We start from the raw sequence: 25,012 nt of genomic DNA, 5'->3' as shown, positions 1-25,012 counted from the left end.
GAGACCCGGGTTCGATTCCCGCACTGTGCACTGTCTTTTTCATTGCGATAGATCATGAAATTCTTTCTACAGTCAATCGCACTGTACTTCTGCTCTGGCTTGCACAGAAGTCATCAGTTCCTTGTGAAACTAAAGGTAACACCACCATAAATAACCATGCCCATGGAAAATCTTATGCAACAAAAGTCAATAATCATTTTTAAAATATTTTTTATTCAATAAATTGAAGAGATAAAACAATGTTGTTTTCAGGTTGATATTTCTTATGCTAAAATGATTCTTTATTTGTAATTTACATAACTTCTTAGGGTAAATTATAAAACTTGGTCTTATTTACCTTTGACATTCAGTCACTAACACACATGTAAACTGAAACAGGAAGTGCCTACCAACACAGATTCCACTCAAAAAATAGTGCAAATTACGATGAATGCAAATACCCAAAACAACAATAAAAATATATTTATCCGCAGCTGTTTTGAAAAATCTTTAATTATATAAACAAATAATAGGAATATAAAAGGAAAACAATTGTTGCTTAAATCAAAATTACTGCGCTTACTCACTAAACGGAAGTAATATGGCCGACACCAACAACATGTCGAAAATTGTCGGAAAAAAATGCTTCAAAATCGTTTTTATAAAGTCATAGCGGGGATTTGATTTGATTAAAGCAATGTTTAATTGGAAAACGATATATTAAACAAAATGACTGATTGTGAAGTACCGGATCAAAGTCTGAACATTTCAGATTCAGAAAAAATAAGTAAAATATCCTACCCCACCCACTCAATTCAGCACGAAGATGACGCAAATACAATCAGTGGCAAGTCGCTTCCTCTGGATAAGCATCCTCCAAATGGTATAACTCATGTTTCACCAGATGCTAATGGTCTCTTAAACCAGAAGAAAGATCCATTGCCATCTTTTCAAATATTTTCTCAGAAGGCCCCCTGTTGTGCTGCAGAAACCTGCACTGAAGAGAATGACAGGTGTAAATCTATGGACAAAGATGAAGGTCCTGTGTGTGATTGTGATAAATCCAATATGAATGATGTCTGTCAATTATCATCTAATTTGAATAGTGTTACATTTGATGAAAATGAATCGGAAGAAAGAGACATATTTAATGGAATTGAATATGTTGTCTACAAATCAGAAGTGCAAATGCCTGATATCATGAGACTCATCACCAAAGACTTGTCAGAACCATATTCCATTTATACTTACAGATATTTTATCCATAATTGGCCAAAACTTTGCTTTTTAGTAAGTGTACTTAGTCTAGGTAAATAGTAAAATGGATTAGTAGTAATCAGTTGCATTACAAGGACGAGATTTAAGCTCACAGTGAAAACAAGGGCTATACAATCATTGCTGAGATTTTAGCTTTCTCTATTTTTTGGAAGAAAAGAAAAACCTCAAGTTAATCAGACAGACCTTGACCTTCACGAAAAATGACCTTGACATTGAAGGTGAAGTTATTGAAACTAACTTTCATTGCTATAAAAGGCTATTACTTTGTTAGTAATAAAAAGATTGAGTTCATATTAAGACACAACATTCTTTGCAATAACACCTTCGTGCAAATCAAACTAAAAATGACCATGACTCATGAATGACCTTGAACGTCAAATTATTTGATTGTCACTGTCAGATATTGCTATAATTGTCTGTAACTTGGTAACTAATCTATCTTATATTCTATGAATTATCTTCATACTTCAACAAAACAACCTTTTTTGACAAGACCTTTTAAAAAGTTGAACTGACCCTGACCTTTAAAATTACATTGACTTTCAAAATTTAAATGTAAAATTGCTAAAAATATTGGATTTTTGTTAAGTTATCATAATTTTATAATTTATGAACAGATTTAATTCAAGTGTGGAAAAACAACACTTGTGACCAAAATGTTGAATAATTTAGTTATGACCTTGACCTTTATATGACCTTGACTTTCAATGTCAGATGATTGAATTTTGCTTATATTTTATGAACTTTGTCATTTATTTATTGTTTGGTGAAACCCTTTGGTGAAACATAGTTCAGAACGTTTATAAATGACATATTTATATAAAAAGCAGGCATGTGAACTTTGTGTACGTGTCACATTTGTAAGTTTCTTGTCCATGGAGAAGTTAAAATTTTTGAGTTTTTGCCTGCTCTGTAGAAATTCTACAGAACTCTGCAAATGTGGGTTTTTCCATCTATTAATCGATGGGTACAAACAAACTTTTAAAGTAACTTTTCCATCTAATCCCATTGTAGTAACATTTACTGTACTTAACAACTTGGTAAATATATTGATAATAATATGAAATTAGGCAAAGCCTATGAACGGGGAAGTCGTTAAGAAATTCCTTTTATTCTTTCCGTTTTAAAGGTGTCATTCGGTATTACATGCACCGCTTCCGTTTTCACTCAGAACACTCAACGTTTATTATTTATCCGAAAAGTTGAGATTTGTTCCGTTATCGGAATACCCCGCCTATTATCATTGAGTTACATTGTAAATGGCGGCGCCCGACTAGAACTGACACTGAAAATTTCATTGATAGGTATAGAATTCTATATATTTTTAATTGTTTTTTTATTTGATTTTCTTTTAAAAGACCGGGCGCGGTCTTTGACTTCCCCGTATAAGTGCATGTCATGTTGATTGTGAATGATACTGCTATGTGAAGTTAAAATGGTAAATGTTTATTTGTACCATTGGATCAGATTGGGGGAAAAACCCACATACGCCTAGGTTCAGATATAATTTATTTGCATATATATATAGTTAAAGATGGCTTAAAATTGTAATAAGTCTTGCCGCAAATGTGGTGATTTCAGATTTTTATTTTTACCTTTGATAAAAATCTCTTCAGTCATCTGATCTGCGTGACGATCCATATGTTAAACCTGTAGAAGTGTTTTTCTTTAGAGAAATTTAATTTATAGTCAGTGTTAGTTATAAGAAGCATTATTAGTATGAGAAAAAAGTTGACAAGTCAAGGAATAAAATTAATTCAGCAATTATGTAAGTTAATCTTGTATTTTTTAGGCAATGGATGAAGAGAAATGTGTTGGGGCTATTGTCTGCAAGTTAGACTTGCATAAGAAAATGGTTCGCAGAGGGTATATTGCCATGTTAGCTGTCGATTCTGAATACAGACGGAAAAAAATAGGTATGATTGTGTCAGACATATAGCTTTGAAGAAAAATAAAAATATTAAGTGAATGTATTTATGTATTCTAGGCTTAATGAGGGTCCACCCGCCCTTTCAGGCACTGGGAGTACGGATCCCGGACATGTCACCATTCATGTCCCTAATGTTAAGTGAAATTTATGAAAAATACTAATAATATTAAATAGAATGATTTGAGTTTAATCATGGTTTTGTTGTTCATTTTGTTTATGCTTCACTTATTTATAACTTGAATTGAATTTAAATTATATTAAATATGTTTGGACTAAGTCTGGAGTTTCTATATTTGTAATTAGGATCAATGTTTGTGGTCAGAGATATGACAGAATCAGTGTTAATCCAAAAGGTAGTAAATGGTGCACAAATGTTTCACAAATAGTTGTTTTTAAAATTATAAAGAAAAGAGTCTTGCACTGACAAAATGAGACATTGTATCAGTTAATGTTATTTTGTTTTGCTTTGATTCAAACTTTAAAGACATTTTTGGAGGACGGCAAATTTTACATAGGCTTAGAAGGAAAAGAAAAAAGAAAACTCACTTTCCAGGGTAGATAACTCAAAAAGTACTTGTGCAAAGTTTAAGAAAATGTTCTGCACTGGTTCAAGTTTTTCCTTTTGTCATGTGTATGTTTTGTAACTGTGTATAAAAAGTAAAAGAAATGTACTGTTCTGTTCTGTAAAAAGTTCCAATATTTCTTGCTTCTTTTATATATTTTTTCTATATATCGGGTATTTAATTTTATAATAAGTTGTGTATGATTTTGTTTTAGGTTCACATCTTGTTCTGAAAGCCATTAAAGCTATGATTTCTGATGACTGTGATGAGGTAATGTTTTCAAGTTTTACACTTACAGATTTATGTTAAGGTAGTCTTACTGCAATGCTTTCCTGCCAAACATTTCTAACTTCGGCCAATATCATAATAAATTGATCATTACCTGAACGTTACTTTTTACAATCACCGATATTCAATAAATTTTTTACCATTTATAACCGGAATTTAGTACATAACGATACAGGATGAAAGATTAGAATAAATCTAATGCCAAAGATTTTGGGAAAAAAAAGTTCCGGAAATAAAATTAATGATATGCTACGATATTGGCCGATGTTATAATTTTTTGGCGGGAAAGCATTGCAATAAGACTATTTTAACACTAAAACTGCTGAATTTGGGCAGTAAATTTGCCCTATTTGTAATTTTTGACAGTCTATTTGAAAATTAGGGGTGTCTGTGCTCGAGTGGTTAAGACCGTTTACTTCAAACCTCTTGCCCCTCACCGCTGTGGGTTTGAATCCCAACTGGGACTTTGGATTCTTTCATGTTAGGAAGCTATCCAGCTAGCTTACGGAACATCAGTGGTTTTACTCAGGTGCCCAACCGTGCCTGAAATAATGCAGGGAAGGGCACCTGAGGTCTTCCTCCACCAATAAAGCTGGAACGTCGCCATATGACCTATAATGTGTCAGTGTGACGTAAAACCCAATTAAAGAAACAAATTTGAAAATTATCTGTAAGGGATTTCAATATCAACCTACACAAATTTAGCTACCTTGGTTGGCCTGGCAGTGTACTGGTGGCAAAGGCTTATCATTTGGATGTCCATTAAGTTTAGAGTTTATTTTTATGAAAATTTATTAAGTGTTGAAAAATAAGAAAACAACAAAACCAAACATTGTTGTCACCCTTAAAACTGACAAAAAAACAAAGCAATACCATGTACTGGTGGCACTTGGACCTTGCATGTTTTTAGCTCACCTGTCACAAAGTGACAGGGTGAGCTTTTGTGATCGCTTTTCGTCCGGCGTCCATCCGCCGTCCGTCCGTCGTCCGTCCGTAAACTTTAACTTTAAATGACATCTCCTCATAAACCACTAAGCCAGTTTCATCCAAACTTCACAGGAATGTTCCTTTGGTGGTCACCTTCAAAAATTGTTCAAAGAATTTAATTCCATGCAGAACTCTGGTTGCCATAGCAACCGAAAGAAAAAACTTTAAATATCTTCTTTTAAAAAACCATAAGAGCTAGAGCTTAGATATTTGGCATGAAATATCTTCTAGTGAGTGTCTACCAAGTTTGTTCAAATAAAAGCCCTGGGGTCAAAATTGGCCCCGCCCCGGGGGTCATTGATTTTCCCTATATGCATATAGTAAAAACTTTAAAAATCTTCTTTTAAAGAACCCAAAGAGCTAGAGCTAAGATATTTAGCATGAAACATGTTCTAATGGGTGTCTACCAAGTTTGTTCAAATAAAAGCCCTGGGTTTAAAATTGGCCCCGCCCCGGGGGGTCATTGATTTTCCCTATATGCATATAGTAAAAAGTTAAAAAATCTTCTTTTAAAGAACTCAAAGAGCTATGGCTAAGATATTTAGCATGAAACATGTTCTAATAAGTGTCTACCAAGTTTGTTCAAATAAAAGCCCTGGGGTCAAAATTGGCCCCGCCCCGGGGGTTCATTGATTTTCCTTATATGTGTATAGCAAAAACTTAAAAAATCTTCTTTGAAAAAACCCAAATAGCTAGAGTTAAGATATTAAGCATGAAACATCTTTTAGTGAGTGTCTACAAAGTATGTTCAAATAAAAGACCTGGGGTCAAAATTGGCCCCGCCCCGGGGGTCATTGATTTTCTTTATATGTGTATAGCAAAAACTTAAAATCTTCTTTGAAAAAACCCAAATAGCTAGAGTTTAGATATTAAGCATGAAACATCTTCTAGTAAGTGTCTACAAAGTTTGTTCAAATAAAAGCCCTGGGGTCAAAACTGGCCCGGCCCCAGGGGTGTCATTGTTTTTAACTATATGTGTATAGTAAAAACTTAAGTTGGGGGTTGGAGGGGCCTATATACAGGTGAGCGACCTCAGGGCCATCATGGCCCTCTTGTTTATCAAAATTTATTGTTATGAATACTTGCATCATAGTCAACTTTGCAAGGCATTTGAAAGTAAATAAAAGTTTAAAAACATTCAAACTATTTAATATAAAAAACAAAAAGTTTTGAAAACATTCAAACTATTTAATATAAAATCATGTATTATGTACTCTTTACATGTGTTTGTAATGAGAAGAATGTTCAATAAAAAATAGGAGAAATTTCCATACAAAAAATCAGTCATATTTTGCATAAAACTGAAACCTTGGACATAATACATGTATGCCTGGACATGAAACTGGGGATAAGTACAGCATTATCTTTTTATCCAATGAGATCTGTATCTAAAATTTCTTTAGACAATCATGAACCCACAAGAGTTTGGTGGTTTTGTATCAGTTTGTATATAAAATATTCATGAAGACGTGTTATAATTTAATTTCAGGTTGTACTGGAGACCGAGATCACGAATCAAGCAGCGCTAAGGTTATATGAAAACCTGGGTTTTGTTCGTGATAAAAGACTATTCCGTTACTATTTAAATGGTGTAGACGCATTAAGACTGAAACTGTGGTTACGATAACAAAACTGTGTTCTAGCAATTAAATAAACTGTTATATATACGAGCCGCGCCATGACAAAACCAACATAATGTGTTTGCGATCAGCATGGATCTAGACCAGCCTGTGCAGTTTGATCAGGATCCATGCTGTTCGCTTACAAACCCTATAACAAGTAGAGAAACTGATAGTGAACAGCATGGATCCTGATCAGACTGCGCAGTCTGGTCTGGATCCATGCTGGGTGCGAACACATTACGTTTGTTTTGTCATGGTGTGGCTCACATATAAATAAAAATCTGTTGTACAAAACCTTGAACTGGTATATATGATAGTGTGTCTGGAGTGAAAAGCAGGGCATAATGATTGTTTCGGATGGTTTTAAATAATTACTAATATCATTTCCGTCAAACTGTAGGATAGCCGTAGAAAACAAAGTTGTGAGTGTCTCAGTGATGAGCAATAGTTCAACTGTTGAATGTGATGATAAGAAATTTTAAAATTCCTTTTGCTCTTTATTTGTTTGTAAGTTTAGGTTTGAATTTACTTGATTATGATGCCTGAATAGTATAGGATATGATTCTGTTATAGAACGCACATGAACTGATTAAAAGGTTATGAAAAAGTTGTGCTTTATTTATTGCAATGTATATATTTATTCTCCAACCAGATTTATGATGACTTACTCTTACCAAGTTAAAAGTGAACTGTACTAAGATGTTAATTTAAGAAATCATGTATCAGAATATTGAGACGGTCCTGTTTTGTCTATAGAAAAGGAATATTCTTGCACATTGACATTCGCACAGTCTGTCAAGATTTTAGTCTGTAAGCTGTAGTACATGTATGATCAGAAGCATTTTGATAATTTATTTGTTGAATAATAAACATTTGACAGTTCAAGCATAGTAAACCCTTTAACCAAATTAAAAATGTTGGATAATAGTTTATATTGTGATTTTTTGAGGTTTAATATGATTGTTATTCTTGAAGAATAGTGATGTTTGAGGTTATATTAGTGATTTTTGAGGTTAAACTTTAAATTAGTCATTTTTGAGGTTATAATATAGAGATTTTTTGTTTTTAGTTTAAAATAGTGATTTTTGAGATGTATGATTGTTGAATTTTGCATGGTTCGTCTGAATGTTTTTACTTGTTTGTTATTATGTAAACTCTACAGGAAACCTATACATACTGAAACTATTTAGTCTCTAATTTATTTCATTATTTTCCTTTTAGAATTGGCAAGAATAATGAATTTTTGTAATCGGATTTACTATTAAAATTTATTTTCTAATTTATTGTATGACAGCCTATTTGGGTTGTATGTGTGTCAAAATTGGTTATAAGAAATTAAAAGATATTATTTTTGCATTTGGTAAACTAACTAAATATATACAGCCTCATTTTTGTTTAGCTCGTAAAAAATTGAATGTCTCAGAGATAGTGTTGATTCATTGTACTTGTTGTTTTAACTACATAATAAACAATTTATTTAATTTTATTCTTATTTGTTTGATTTGCATGATTCAGCAAAAATCACATTATGATAAATGCTTTATTTTCTCTGAAAGAGTGGTGGATGTTGATACAAATTACTCTTTTAATGTGTTTGTGTTTCCTTTTAAAAATGGGTCAGCATCTACCATTGTTTCAAAACCTTGGTTTATTTTCTCTAATGATTCCCAGTCATGTTTATCCTTGAAATACAAAAATGTATATTATATAAGTATAAATTAAACTGCCCAGTTTCTGACCTCAGATGTACATGTATGACGAGTTAGACTGCGATTTTTGACATGCCCCCCCAATTTCTTTGTGTTGCATAATTATTATTTTAAGTTTGTCATTTCCTTCTAGCCTTTTTCACACTTATTCCCTTGGTGTTACTATAAGATTGTAACATCCGAGATTAGCCAAAATCATCTTTTCTGTTTTGTTACCATATCATCCAAATTTTGTTGGTGCACCATAAAACCAAACAAAACAAAACCACATTCACACTTATTTATAATTTTTATAGCACCTTCATGTAATGGCTGATATTCTAAATCTTTCATTGACCTTTAACCCATAGTTGGGTATGGTTGATTGAGCCATTGTAACTCGGGCTAAAAATAGAAGCTCCTACTGTTGATTATAAGGCCATATATTACGTTATAATTTTGTTTAAGCTAGGGAGCGTCCATTGATATAATCAATATTCTTCTTTTTTTCCTAATCGTCTTGACATTTATCTTGAAATTTTGGGATTGATCACAATCTAAAAAACTGAAGTATATACAGAAGGTCTTAATGCCGGTGTAATTGCTCTTCTCAACGATACATAGAGGAAATACTGCCAGTCATAAAATATTTATTTTGATATCACTCGATGAAAAAAGATCGTGTATTTATAGAAAAAACTTGAATTTTCTGTATATTTATATACATTTTCTCTTTTTTTGACATTACAATTTTGGAAGACTTTCCCTTAAATTTTGTGTACTGGCTGACTTTAGAAGAAAGTAGTCCAGCAAGACACCAGTGAAAATCATGAAAATATGTTTCACTGCAGTGGAAAATAAATTATGGTGACCATGAAAATACGGTAAATGAAAATACGCATTTTATTTCATTAATATTTCATTAATAATATGTAATAAAATATCAGTTCTTGATTATGTTAAGAAGGAATGATTAAATAGCATGACGACAATGACGACAATTAAATTTAACACCCTTTCAACTTTTAATAGAAGAGTTAATATGCATGCCATGCTCTTGTATGTACATTACAATTGACAATTTCAAAAATTGATTATGAGGCAAGTTCATTGCTCAAATTCAGCAATAATACTTTATGCATGTAGTTATTTAAAACAAATAATGCTGCTGCATTTCATGTTAATTCTATATAAAGATTACTACCTGCACAGCTCCAGAAGAGCCAAAATATTACTAGAAAATTAACTTGAACAAAGACTTTAGGAAAAGTAAAAATATTCCTCTCCAAGTAATAATTTACATATTAATTTACATTAATAATTGATTTATCACCATATTTATATCGCTTGACCAGCACAGTTTGGTTGCTCTTGCATATTTTGGCCATTCAAGTATAATTCAGGTGCTAAGTGAGAGCGGTTTGCTATGTGTAAATTACTCTCTTTTTTTTGTTCACTTTACAATTTGCTCTTACTTTTTTTTCACATTTTACAAATTTTCATGAAAGTTAGATAAAATGTGGAATCATGCTGCTGTAATGCAATGAAAATGTACAAATATGATGCTTTTATTCATATATTATTCAGCTAATTTTTATGCTCTCAGAAGGGTGGGCATATAGTCGCCGCTTTGTCCATCCCTCCATCAGTAATTCTTGTCCGGGACATAACTTTGAAGCAACAAGAGGTATCAACATGATACTACTAGATATATCTTATTGAGTTAAAGTGCAGTGCAAAAGAATCATAACTCTGTCTTGCCTAATTTTGGAGTTATTCCCCTTCGTTCATTTTTACACTTGACATAACTCTGACACTAAAAAAATATTCATTCCTGTGTCCAAAACCTATTCGGAGAGCATCACCTGGTTCAACCGGCTCTTGTTTGTATTTATTACCAGAAAAAAAATTAAAAACTGTTTATATTAGAAATAGAATGATATTTTTATCCTCATTTAAAATTTAATTTAGTTTGTTTAGTAAGCTACCTCTCAGTTTTGAGGCATATAAAGAAGAAATGCACCCCATTTCTCAGTCTGTGAAATTTTTGTGAGTTTTCATATAGACATATAGGCAAAATTAAAACTGTTCAATAGCATTTCTTAATTCTTGCATTTATCCTGGATTTTGTTTTACTGGTACTTAACCAAGCTGAAAATTGTTAAAGACACTGCCCCACTGATAGTCTTTGTTACATTTGTTTGATACATGTACCAAGTCAAAAAGTCTCATTTTTGTATGAGTGTATAAATGTAGAATGAAATATGTAAAGCTGCCTGTAAATAAATGTGCCTGAAAAATGCTTGTGAACAATAAAAGTCAAGTAATATGGCTCCTTAGTCAAAACTGATCTTGTTCTCCATAGAAACTCTCTAGTTTTCCAAAGGGAAATCTAAAAAACAAAGTAACTGTTTGGTACAATAATAATTTGATAGATATTTTACTGTGATTTTGTCAAATTATTTTGATATGTCCAGGAAAAATTCTAATAGTCAATAAAAGTACAGTTTGTATATGTTTATTCTCTTGTTTGTTGATTTACTTTACAAAAATATATTCATGAAGTACTTTTATCCTTGTTATACCCCTGCACAACAAAGTTGTAAGGGGGGTATACTGGAATCAGCTTGTCCGTCTGGCTGTCCGGCCGTCTGTCGTTTTTTTCTTGTCCGCCCAATAACTTAAGATTCCTTTGACCCTTAGTCTTCATATTTGGCATGGAGGTTAGTCATGATTAGTAGATGACCCCTATTGATTTTGAGGTCACTATGTCAAAGGTCAAGGTCACAGGGGCCTTGACTTCAAAAAGCTTGTCCGCCCAATAACTTAAGATTCCTTTGACCCACAGTCTTCATATTTGGCATTGAGGTTAGTCATGATTAGTAGATGACCCCTATTGATTTTGAGGTCACCAGGTCAAAGGTCAAGGTCACAGGGGCCTTGACTTCCAAAAGCTTGTCCGCCCAATAACTTAAGATTCCTTTTACCCACAGTCTTCATATTTGGCATGGAGGTTAGTCATGATTAGTAGATGACCCCTATTGGTTTTGTGGTCACCAGGTCAAAGGTCAAGGTCACAGGGGCCTTGACTTCAAAAAGCTTGTCCGCCCAATAACTTAAGATTCCTTTGACCCACAGTCTTCAAATTTGGCATGGAGGTTAGTCATGATTAGTAGATGACCACTATTGATTTTGTGGTCACCAGGTCAAAGGTCAAGGTCACAGGGGCCTTGACTTCAAAAAGCTTGTCCGCCCAATAACTTAAGATTCCTTTGACCCACAGTCTTCATATTTGGAATGGAGGTTAGTCATGATTAGTAGATGACCCCTATTGATTTTGAGGTCACCAGGTCAAAGGTCAAGGTCACAGGGACTTGACTTCAAAAGTTTGTCTGCCCAATAACTTTAGATTCCTTTGACCCACAGTCTTCATATTTGGCATGGATGTTGATCATGATTAGTAGATGACCCCTTTTGATTTTGAGGTCACTGGATCAAAGGTCAAGGTCACAGGGACTTTGACTTAAAAAGTTTGTCCACCCATTAACTTACGATTCCTTTGACCCACAGTCTTCATATTTGACATGGATGTTGATCATGACTATAAGGTGACCCCTATTTATTTTGAGGTCACTGGGTCAAAGGTCAAGGTCACAGGGACCTTGACAAAAAAAAAGCTTTTCTTCTCAATTGTTAAAGAATGTCCTGTCCGCAATGTATTGATTTTGACATTTTCACATTTGAAGCATGTAGAATACATAACTTAGCAATGCACTGGCTTAGTAACCTCAGATTTGGCAGGGAGGTTGTTCTTGAGCTCTAAATGGCCACTGTTGATTCTGACAAAGTGGTATGCGGGGGTATTCACGCCATGATAGTGGCAGTTCTAGTTGAATTTAGTATTGCCTTTGTCAACTTTGGTATTGGCATATCAAATGTAGTATTGCCTTTGTCAAAGGTGGTATTACCTTTGTTAATTGTTGTTTCATCTTAACAACATGTGGTAGTGGCTATGGTGATTGAGATATGGCCATTGTCAGAACTTAATGTGGTATTGACTTTGTCAAATGTTCTATGACTTTTGTCAAATGTGGTGTTACCTTTCAGGAATGTGGTATTGCCTTTGTCAAATGTGGTATCACCTTTATTGATTTTGGTATGGCATTTGTCAAATGTGGTATCATCTTTGTTAAATGTGGTACTGCTTTTATTAAATTTACTATCACCTCTGTCATATGTGGTATCATTCTTCTTGAATATGATATTGTTTTTGTCAAATGTGGTATTACCTCTATTGAATGTGGTGTTTATCAAATGTAGCATGGTCTCTCTTGATTCTATTATTGCCTTTGACAAATTAGGTTTCTTCTTTGTCAAATGTGGTTGCATTGCCTTTGTCAGGTTTGATGTGGATCATGTCAAATATCATCATTGTCAAATGTGGAATGCATGTAGGAATGTCTGCCATGTATTCCTGAAAATTGTTTGAGAATTTACCTAGTTGTTTTTTTATCATAGGTTTATTGTTAAAACATTTATTCCTTTGAACATTACTGTCAGTTACTATTTGAAGTGTAACATATTCAATTATTCATGAGTATTAAAATTATGGAACATGTGTTGGTTCTTTTTGACTTTTGGTACTGTGTTGAAATTTTTAAAAAAGACATTTAAAAATATTATTTACTTATTGACATCATCAAATTAGTGAAATAATTGGGAATACCTGTATAAGACAAAACGTTTCATCAGAATCACTTACGTTGCCAGTACAACGTGACTTTCTGATTATCATGGGGCAGAAAACCAATACAAAAGACAGTTGATTTTTTTTCGTTGTTTTTCTTTCTGAAGGTGAAACTGCCTGAATATCTGATTGTTCAAACTCGCATTTTCGTCTCCTTTTCAATTATTTTCTGTAAAAATACTGATTTTCCCCTTAAACATTCTATGTATGTGTAAAGTGTTTTAAACAGATTCTGAATTTGAAAGACCGTAGTATGTGTTACTCATTATGCCCCTGAAACAAAGTTTTAGGAGGGGGGGCAGGGGGTTTATAGGAGTCACCTGGTGGTCTGTCGGTCCAGCGGTCTGTTGCTTTATCCTTGTCCGAAGCATAACTTGAAGACTTATGGTTGGAATTCAAAACAACTTCATACTATGGTCAATCACATTAAGAGGAAGTGCAGTGCACAAGAACCATAACTTTGTCTTGACTAATTACAGAGTTATTGCCTTTTGTTACTTTTCCTTGTCCGGAGCATAACTTGAAAACTACAAGATGGAATTCAAAACAACTTCATACAATGGTCAAGCACAATAAGATGAAGTGCATTGCTTAAGAACCTTAACTCTATCTTAAGTAATTGCAGAGTTATTGCACTTTGTTACTTTTCCATTTCTTTTTCCTTGTAGAGAGCATAACTTGAAAACCACTAGTTGGAATTCAATACAACTTATTACAATGGTCAATAACATTGAGCGAAAGTGCAGTGCACAAGAACCATTACTCCATTTTGACTAATTACAGAGTAATTGCCCTTTGTTACTTTTCCCTGTCCGGAGCATAAATTGAAAAGAACTGGTTCGTATTCCAAACAACTTCATACAATGATCAAGCACAATAACAGGATGTGCAGTGCACAAGAACCATAATTCTATCCAGAGTAATTATAGACTTATTGCCCCTTGTTACTTTTCCATTGCTTTTTTCTTGTCCGGAGCATAACTTGAAAACCACTAGTTGGAATTCAGTACAACTTCATAATTCCTTGTCTGGTGCATAACTTAAAGGTAATGTTCAATGCAACTTCATACAATAGTCCAGCTATGAGAGGAAGTGCAGTGCTTAAGAACGGTAACTCTTTCTGGACTTATTACAGAGTAATTCAATAAAACTTCATCAACGGTCATCCACAGTGAAAGTCAATGCAACTTGCAAGAAGCACAACTATCTTTAATTGCCCACAACCATAACTCTATTTTAAATAACTTCCTTATTTCCGAAGCAGTCTTGCGGAGGTATTAATTCCAGATATAATTAGACGGTTCTACGTGATTAAAAATAATAAAATTTGTCAAAAGTTATAGGCAAAAAAATGTACCGTGTATGCCTTACGCTGATTATAAAACGTGACATGGTATAGACGCTGTGTCCTTGAACAGACACGTTTTCACAAGTTTACATGAATATAATATTACATGCTCATGTTTGTTATTTTTAATCAGTTACGAAGCTGTTACACACATTTGTCAACTTGCTGTATTGTACAGTTGAAGATTGCTTTCATGTGGACAATGAGATTTCCGACAAAATGAAATCAGATTGAAAAGTGAATAGAATGATTGCATGATATGAATATGTTTTCCATAATAGGTTAATAAAGACAGAACAATGTGAATTTGTACCATTGCACACTCGGTAGCTGGAAACATAAGTATTTTGGATATCGTAGTAGCTAAAACTTGGATATGAATAGAACTGATCACGTACTTTATTTGGAATGACACATAACAAATTACAAGTAAAATATAATAACATCTGAACAGTCAGTATAGTGGCTTGGCTATTTCGTATACCACAGTATCATTGGCACGTGCCTCGTTACGAATAAAATAGCGATTAAAATTTCTTTTAATGTTTATTATTCAACTGGAAATGAATAAACGTATCTATATGCGCATGCGTCAGTTCTTTATAAATTTGATTATGTAATCAATCGGCATTCTGGTTGGACAATGGAAACAAGAGGCGGGTGACTGAAGCAAGCATTAACAATTCTGATGGGCTCTGCATTCTGGTTGGACAATCGAAAAGCGAGGTTGGTGCCTGTAGCAAGCATTAATAATTCTGATTGGCTCTGCGATTGATTAATCATCGAGGAAAGAAATGGACAGAAATATATAATAAAATTCATTCAAGCAGCATAACGCATTGAACGTTAGGACATATCGCTATCAAAATTTTAACCTATATTGGAAATTATGTATTACAAAATATCGCTGTTTTTGATCGTGTTGTTTGGACGTGTTTGCTCACAGGTCAGAATTATAGATCATTTCATATCAAACAATACTTTAAATAACAGTAATTAACAATGCCATTCAATTCAAATCTTTCTATGGCATTTTCGGCCTTTTATTTCTTTGATTTCTACAAAGTACATCATCATAAAAATAAAATATGGTAAAATATGGTATACAATACGCTGTGAGGTTGCCAGTAGAATTTCTATTACTGCTATGATTGAGAAAAAATTTACTTATTACTCATAACATTATTTTTGTAAACAATGTACATTCTATTGTATATTCTAAGTATTATATTGTACTTTGTGTTACCATGATCACGTGACGAGATAATTGTTTTATTTATCTATTTGCATGACGATGTACCATGTACAAGTCTAAATAAAACGTATGTTCTGTTCTGTTATTTTCATATACGTCATATAATTTCAGAGTAACAAATACATTGCAATAATATAAAAGACAAAAATAATGCTTATATTCAAACATTATATGTTGTTAAGCCTCAGTTAAACGAGGATAAACATATCAACAAATATTTTGTATTATCATGAACATAATTTATTATTGAATTTCTAATAGTCATAACTTTTTATAATAAACTGCTAATTTGCATAGCTCATTCCTATTTTTACTTTGTAACAGCGCTATAAATTTAAACAAACTTGGATTTACAAAATTGTATCTTTTGATATAAATGCTACGAATACTTGAATAACATTGACATATGAGAATAAAATGAATTTCATCTTCCAGGTCTCTTACAGAACAACATTGACAATAACGTTCATGTCTTTGCATTCTATTTCTAGCATATCTTCCAGTTTGTATTCTTAGGCTATGTATCTAGTAATAAATCGTCTCAAGTGAGTAGGCATCAAATCAAAATATTCTGCGTCATAAAAGTTTAGCTTACACACATTATATAAATCTAGTACAGAACTTGATTCTTTCGATACATGCCATCCTTGTATAAAACAATCAATAATTCGTTGTCTAAATTTTAAAATCAATAATATATGGGTTATTCCAGACATCTTTAAAACCATAGTCACACAAAAGCTTTTTAACATATGTTACCCAGTTACATAACTCTTATTACATTATCATTTAATGCTAACTGGTAAACTGAGCGTAAAATAATATTTTCTGTATATAGCAACGTAAACCAATATTTAATAATGCGTATATAACGGGATATGAACAAAGGATACCTTCCTAACTCTCCATATACACAAACCGTACAGGTAGTATTTTTTACTTACAAAATCATTTTACAAAATTTCAAATGTATTCTTTCAATCTGTTTTGATTTTGTGAAGCCCCATATTTCTGAAGAATAATTCAAAATCGAGCCAACAAAAGAATCAAATAACTGACATAATAACCTGGGTTTAAAATCCTACTTTTTACAATTTAAAAGCATAACATTCAACGCCTTTAACGCTTTACCTGTAACGTATTCCTGATTTAGTGAAAAATTACCAGTATAATTAAAAACTGTTCCAAGATAATTAAAATCATTCACTACTTCAATATTATTACCATTATATGACCAAAACTCGTTTTCTAATAAACGCCCTCTTTTTCTAAATACAACAATTTTAGTTTTCTCTGTATTTACTTCTAATCCCCAATTTTGACAATATTCATATAATTTATCTAAATGCATTTGCAATTCCTGAGGGGTTTTACCTAATATCACCATATCATCAGCAAAGAAAAGTGAAAGTAAAACAATTTGTTCTATATCAAGTACGGAGCTGATATTTTCCTGTAAAAACAATTCTAGATCTTCTAAAGTACTCAAAATACTCGTTACATGACCTAACACAAGATTTAACTTTAGTATACATGTCCCTTATAATTCTTAATAATTTACCTTGTACTCCTAAGTTATAAAATTTCATCCACAATGCATTTCTATATATAGTATCAAAACATTTTTAAAACAACAAATACACAGTATAATCTTTTATTTTCATTTAGATAATATTGCACTATATTTAACAGTATAAATAAAACATCTATAGTTGATTTACCCTTTCAAAATCCAAACTGTGGATCAGATATAACATTATTATTTTCACAAAAGGACGTGATACGTTTATTTAAGATTATAGTGAATACCTTAGAAAAGCAACTAGTTTAACTAGTGTAATACCCCTATAATTGTTAACATCATTCTTATCACCTTACTTATGTACTGGTACAATAACACCTTCCATCCATTTATTCGGAAAATATCCAGAATCTAAAATTGCATTAAAATCATTAGATCTACAAATATGCAACCCTAAAATATCAACACTTTCAATCAAATAGTCATTCAAAATAAAATCACTACCAAACGCTTCTCCCCTTTTACATACAACACATATTCATATAAATCACTTGAAATATGACATGCATATATAAAACACATACTATGTAAAATCTACATATAAAATATATATTCTTTTTTAAAGTTGTTTCTAATGCACTAGATTTTAATGCAAATTCTTTATCTAGGAATTAATATAATGGTAATATTTAACTACTATTGCCTGTTGAGATAATGTTACATTTGACTATTCAATGACCTTTGTCAGAAAGTATTTCCGAAAACCATACGGATTTTAATTAAGAAATAATATATCCCAAACTCTGATTTTATTGCTCAATAACATCACTGTTTGGAGTTCGGATGCGAGGAATTATATCACGAGGGCGTAGCCCGAGTGATATAATGATGCGCATCCGAACGACAAACAGTGATGTTATCAAGCAATAAAATCACCGATTTGGATATATTATTTCGATTCTAACACGACATCAACAAATAAATGCTGCCGTACCTGATATTTAGCTAAATTGCGCCTGATTTGTTTCCGTACTTATTGTCAGCGCGTCACATTTTTAGTGGTTACGTCACGTGTATAATGATTACGTCACATGTCTAAATATAGAACGTCAAACAGTGATTTTATAGCATATTCTAACACGACCCGCATTTTTCCCTATTGAACATAGAAGAACAGAAAGTGTGTGTTATTATGCAACAGATGCACAGTTTGACGTTCTATATTTAGACATGTGACGTAGTCATTATACACGTGACGTAACCACTAAAAATCCGACGCGCTGAAAATAAGTACGGAAACAAACCAGGCGCAATTTTGCTTAAGTTATAACTATCAAGTACGGCAACATTTATTTGTTGATGTCGTGTTAGAATCGGAATAATATATCCAAATCTGTGATTTTATCGCTTGATAACATCACTGTTTGTCGTTCGGATGCGCATCATTATATCACTCGGGCTACGCCCTCGTGATATAATTCCTCGCATCCGAACTCCAAACAGTGATGTTATTGAGCGATAATATCACTGTTTGGGATATATTATTTCTTAAATAACACACACTTTCGGTTCTTCTATGATCAATAGGGAAAAATGCGAGTCGTGTTACAATTTTTGGTAACAACCTAGAACTACCAGCAAAACACTTTATTGCCTTACTAGCCTCTGTTATGTAAAAGGTGTTAGACTTTTGTATATATATAGTTTCAAATTGAAGATTGTAGGTTCGAATTAAATATCCTATATGTTGTAATTTAGGATGTTACATACAGTAAAGTTGAAATTTTATATATGTATATAATTATTCTTTTAAAACAATACCCAAACATTAAAGAATGTGTTAAATATGTACTGCAAATGTGTATACGCATTATAGATAATCATTAAAATATATGCGTTCATTTCATATTGAAAAATTTGGCTTAAATAAATTTCTATATTACCTCCCTTTATTTACATGAAATGTAAATTCGGTTATATATTTATAAATAATGCTTTTTGAACTTACAATATTGATAAATCTTCATTTGAGCATCATATTTATGATATAAAACCATAAAAAATTGAGTTACAAGATCTTTTAATTAACTAGTTTGTTTGTTTGTTTTTTTGTATGAATTCAATTATATTTGCATAACTTGACCAGACCATAATGTGTTATGCTTGCGAATCACTTTTGACTTTTTGATACTTTTGTGTGCCTTCTTGTTTTTCTCATCTTTGTTTTATATTATCATTGAACAAAGCCATAGTGTCTTATCACCCCCCCCCCTCTTATCACCCCCTCTTATCACCCCCCCCCCCTTCTTGCATAAAATTATCAGGGCTTGCCGAGAACAGCAATTTGCTTTTGCATGTGCACCAGATATTTAACTTTGCTGTAAATAATGAATTAGAAAGTAAAACTTTATTTTTCAATTTTTTTAGAGCTGGGATGATTACCTTGACAATTTGATTGAACAGTCTAAAGACGGAGCGGGACAAGCCCAGTGTGACAAAGCTGCCATCTTTAGTTTGGATGGAGGCGCCCCCTGGACATCAACAGATTATCCAAATGCACTTAATCTGTCACAAGATGAAAGATCAGATATATCAAAAGGTTTCAATTCATTGTCATTGGACGGCATCTTTTTATTGACGAAAATAACTGTCGAGGGAATAAATTATGACTTTTTAATTGAATATGACAATAATCTTGTATTATACAAAAACAAGGGCCACGGTTCGATAATTATTCAACGTTCTGTCACAGCATTAGTTGCTTGTCATGTCGTTGAAGGGGGTCACGTGGAATATGCTGTTAAAGCTGTGATCACCGTGGCAGATCATTTCGAGGCTTCTGGGTTTTAAAGGGTAAATTATACACAAAGGCAACAATAATACATTTTTAAAAGTGTTTCGAGAATATAATTTATGAATTGTACAATATGTAAGCTTAATGCAAAAGTTCTTAATTTATCCGAAGAGTTTCCAGGTTCTGTTAAACTGGTCGACAGATCACAAAATGAGTAAACCAATGCGTTTTTACTCGGCACCAGTGGATCATTTTCAAAAAAGTGAACTTTCTCTAAATATTCTTGAACATTATTTAAAGTAATGTTTCGTTACACATTTATGTAGAGTACGTTTGCATTAAATTGAAAATTATTACAATTTATAAAAAAAGAATGGTCTTGCATTTTTAATATTATTAGTTAGATCTAATGAAAAAATAGCTCTTAGATATATTTAACTGTTACTTTTTTGTGATATCAAGACATGTTAGTATGATTACATACAACATTCGGGAATCGAGCATATTTAATTATGCAATCTATTCAATAGATTTTTATTTTTTTATTTTCTTTATTTGCATGTACGGTAACGATAAAAAAGTGTAACAACAATGCCAGGAGGTCATATTGTATTAAACAATGTTTAAATGGCTCATCAATTTTTAGCATTTTGTCAGAATTGTGTTACTTCAAATACCAAATACGATTTAATACTTGGAAATGTAAATATGCTAGACGGAGTACAACCAGGATGCAATATGGATATATTTCGGACTCGGGGGGGGGGGGGGGGGGAATGAAAAGGATTTTGCAAAAGAGAAAAATGGACATAAACTAAACTATGGAACAGAATTAATGCATTTATACTATTTTGCTTGATGACATTGGAACTTGCATTATGCTTGATTCCATCTTGCTTCATGACATTGGAACTTGCATTTTGCTTGATTCCATCTTGTTTGATGAAATTGGAACTTGCAATATGCTTGATTCAATCTTGCTTTATGATATTTAAAATTTGCATTAAGCTGCAGTCCATTTTTCATTATTTCATTCAAACTTTCGTAGTGACTAATTCTTACATTGGGTGATAACTATTAAACTTGCACAAGCCATTTATCGTACTGTTTTGGAAGATTAAAATGTTAACGTCATATACCTTTATGTATAAGCTACCTTTCATCATGCTCTATACAAGCTATATATACGGTTTAGTTCTTTTTTGTATTACTTTTATGTAGAAGTCATTAAAATAGAATGTAGAAGTCATTAAAATCGACTATTTTTATGCTATTTTTACTATTTTCAAATTCGATTTTGTACAACTAGAGACGGTCTTCTTTGCACATGAAAAAGCCTAAAGCGCTAACTCAAGTAATATGTCCAGGAGATTTCCGCATGGCTTGGTCATTTTTTGCACCGGCGATTTGTTCTTTCTCTATGTAAATTTCGGGAAGAAACATCATATTCACGAGCCTACCATTCAAAAACCATTTGATCAATTCCGTTGCAAATTTGATTTTGTACAACTTGAGGGGGTCTTCTTTGCACATGATAAGGCTTAAAGCCCTAACCCAAGGAACACGTCCATGAGATCTCCGCATGGCTAGGTCACTTGCCAGCGATTTGCTTTTTCTGTATATAAATTTCGGAAACAAACATCAATTTTACGAGCTTACCGTTCAAAAGCCATTTGACCAATTCCAATGCAAATTCGATTTTGTACAACTAGAGAGGGTCTTCTTTGCACATGAAAAGGCCTTAAGCCCTAACCCAAGTAATATGTCCAGGAGATTTCCGCATGGCTTGGTCATTTTTTGCACCGGCGATTTGTTCTTTCTCTATGTAAATTTCGGGAAGAAACATCATATTCACGAGCCTACCATTCAAAAACCATTTGATCAATTCCGTTGCAAATTTGATTTTGTACAACTTGAGGGGGTCTTATTTGCACATGATAAGGCTTAAAGCCCTAACCCAAGGAACACGTCCATGAGATCTCCGCATGGCTAGGTCACTTGCCAGCGATTTGCTTTTTCTGTATATAAATTTCGGAAAAAAACATCAATTTTACGAGCTTACCGTTCAAAAGCCATTTGACCAATTCCAATGCAAATTCGATTTTGTACAACTAGAGAGGGTCTTCTTTGCACATGAAAAGGCCTAAAGCCCTAACCCAAGTAATAAGTCCAGGAGATTTCCGCATGGCTTGGTCATTTTTTGCACCGGCGATTTGTTCTTTCTCTATGTAAATTTCGGGAAGAAACATCACATTCACGAGTCTACCATTCAAAAACCATTTGATCAATTCCGTTGCAAATTTGATTTTGTACAACTTGAGGGGGTCTTATTTGCACATGATAAGGCTTAAAGCCCTAACCCAAGGAACACGTCCATGAGATCTCCGCATGGCTAGGTCACTTGCCAGCGATTTGCTTTTTCTGTATATAAATTTCGGAAAAGAACATCAATTTTACGAGCTTACCGTTCAAAAGCCATTTGACCAATTCCAATGCAAATTCGATTTTGTACAACTAGAGAGGGTCTTCTTTGCACATGAAAAGGCCTAAAGCCCTAACCCAAGTAATAAGTCCAGGAGATTTCCGCATGGCTTGGTCATTTTTTGCACCGGCGATTTGTTCTTTCTCTATGTAAATTTCGGGAAGAAACATCACATTCACGAGTCTACCATTCAAAAACCATTTGATCAATTCCGTTGCAAATTTGATTTTGTACAACTTGAGGGGGTCTTCTTTGCACATGATAAGGCTTAAAGCCCTAACCCAAGGAACACGTCCATGAGATCTCCGCATGGCTAGGTCACTTGCCAGCGATTTGCTTTTTCTGTATATAAATTTCGGAAACAAACATCAATTTTACGAGCTTGCCATTCAAAAGCCATTTGACCAATTCCAATGCAAATTCGATTTTGTACAACTAGAGAGGGTCTTCTTTGCACATGAAAAGGCCTAAAGCCCTAACCCAAGTAATATGTCCAGGAGATTTCCGCATGGCTTGGTCATTTTTTGCACCGGCGATTTGTTCTTTCTCTATGTAAATTTCGGGAAGGAACATCATATTCACGAGCCTACCATTCAAAAACCATTTGATCAATTCCGTTGCAAATTTGATTTTGTACAACTTGAGGGGGTCTTCTTTGCACATGATAAGGCTTAAAGCCCTAACCCAAGGAACACGTCCATGAGATCTCCGCATGGCTAGGTCACTTACCAGCGATTTGCTTTTTCTGTATATAAATTTCGGAAACAAACATCAATTTTACGAGCTTGCCATTCAAAAGCCATTTGATCAATTCCAATGCAAATTCGATTTTGTACAACTAGAGAGGGTCTTCTTTGCACATGAAAAGGCCTAAAGCCCTAACCCAAGTAATATGTCCAGGAGATTTCCGCAGGGCTTGGTCATTTTTTGCACCGGCGATTTGTTCTTTCTCTATGTAAATTTCGGGAAGGAACATCATATTCACGAGCCTACCATTCAAAAACCATTTGATCAATTCCGTTGCAAATTTGATTTTGTACAACTTGAGGGGGTCTTCTTTGCACATGATAAGGCTTAAAGCCCTAACCCAAGGAACACGTCCATGAGATCTCCGCATGGCTAGGTCACTTACCAGCGATTTGCTTTTTCTGTATATAAATTTCGGAAACAAACATCAATTTTACGAGCTTGCCATTCAAAAGCCATTTGATCAATTCCAATGCAAATTCGATTTTGTACAACTAGAGAGGGTCTTCTTTGCACATGAAAAGGCCTAAAGCCCTAACCCAAGTAATATGTCCAGGAGATTTCCGCATGGCTTGGTCATTTTTTGCACCGGCGATTTGTTCTTTCTCTATGTAAATTTCGGGAAGGAACATCATATTCACGAGCCTACCATTCAAAAACCATTTGATCAATTCCGTTGCAAATTTGATTTTGTACAACTTGAGGGGGTCTTCTTTGCACATGATAAGGCTTAAAGCCCTAACCCAAGGAACACGTCCATGAGATCTCCGCATGGCTAGGTCACTTACCAGCGATTTGCTTTTTCTGTATATAAATTTCGGAAACAAACATCAATTTTACGAGCTTGCCATTCAAAAGCCATTTGACCAATTCCAATGCAAATTCGATTTTGTACAACTAGAGAGGGTCTTCTTTGCACATGAAAGGGCCTAAAGCCCTAACCCAAGTAATATGTCCAGGAGATTTCCGCATGGCTTGGTCATTTTTTGCACCGGCGATTTGTTCTTTCTCTATGTAAATTTCGGGAAGGAACATCATATTCACGAGCCTACCATTCAAAAACCATTTGATCAATTCCGTTGCAAATTTGATTTTGTACAACTTGAGGGGGTCTTCTTTGCACATGATAAGGCTTAAAGCCCTAACCCAAGGAACACGTCCATGAGATCTCCGCATGGCTAGGTCACTTACCAGCGATTTGCTTTTTCTGTATATAAATTTCGGAAACAAACATCAATTTTACGAGCTTGCCATTCAAAAGCCATTTGATCAATTCCAATGCAAATTCGATTTTGTACAACTAGAGAGGGTCTTCTTTGCACATGAAAAGGCCTTAAGCCCTAACCCAAGTAATATGTCCAGGAAATTTCCGCATGGCTTGGTCATTTTTTGCACCGGCGATTCGTTCTTTCTCTATGTAAATTTCGGGAAGAAACATCATATTCACGAGCCTACCATTCAAAAACCATTTGATCAATTCCGTTGCAAATTTGATTTTGTACATTTTGAGGGGGTCTTCTTTGCACATGATAAGGCTTAAAGCCCTAACCCAAGGAACACGTCCGTGAGATCTCCGCATGGCTAGGTCACTTGCCAGCGATTTGCTTTTTCTGCATATAAATTTCGGAAACAAACATCAATTTTACGAGCTTACCGTTCAAAAGCCATTTGACCAATTCCAATGCAAATTCGATTTTGTACAACTAGAGAGGGTCTTCTTTGCACATGAAAAGGCCTTAAGCCCTAACCCAAGTAATATGTCCAGGAAATTTCCGCATGGCT

General features: G+C 33.7%; 2 protein-coding genes across 2 annotated transcripts; both read left to right on the top strand.

Moving 5' to 3' along the window:
• Positions 1–552: 552 nt before the first annotated feature.
• LOC132722419 (N-alpha-acetyltransferase 30-like) lies at positions 553–10,856 on the top strand. The gene is made up of 4 exons (XM_060706926.1): positions 553–1,269; positions 3,050–3,173; positions 3,965–4,020; positions 6,515–10,856. The coding sequence occupies exons 1-4, from the start codon at positions 709–711 to the stop codon at positions 6,650–6,652; spliced, it is 879 nt and encodes a 292-aa protein (XP_060562909.1). The 5' UTR covers positions 553–708; the 3' UTR covers positions 6,653–10,856.
• Positions 10,857–15,010: 4,154 nt separating this feature from the next.
• Positions 15,011–20,754, top strand: LOC132722407 (profilin-like). Its single transcript, XM_060706907.1, has 2 exons — positions 15,011–15,376; positions 19,635–20,754. The coding sequence occupies exons 1-2, from the start codon at positions 15,320–15,322 to the stop codon at positions 20,055–20,057; spliced, it is 480 nt and encodes a 159-aa protein (XP_060562890.1). The 5' UTR covers positions 15,011–15,319; the 3' UTR covers positions 20,058–20,754.
• The last annotated feature ends 4,258 nt before the right edge of the window (positions 20,755–25,012 follow it).

Source organism: Ruditapes philippinarum, unplaced genomic scaffold, assembly GCF_026571515.1.
Source record: "Ruditapes philippinarum isolate M1 unplaced genomic scaffold, ASM2657151v2 ctg40_1_1_1_1, whole genome shotgun sequence".
Lineage (NCBI taxonomy): Eukaryota > Metazoa > Mollusca > Bivalvia > Venerida > Veneridae > Ruditapes > Ruditapes philippinarum.
Note: the sequence above shows the minus strand (reverse complement) of the source record. Positions and strands in the feature narration are given on the sequence as shown.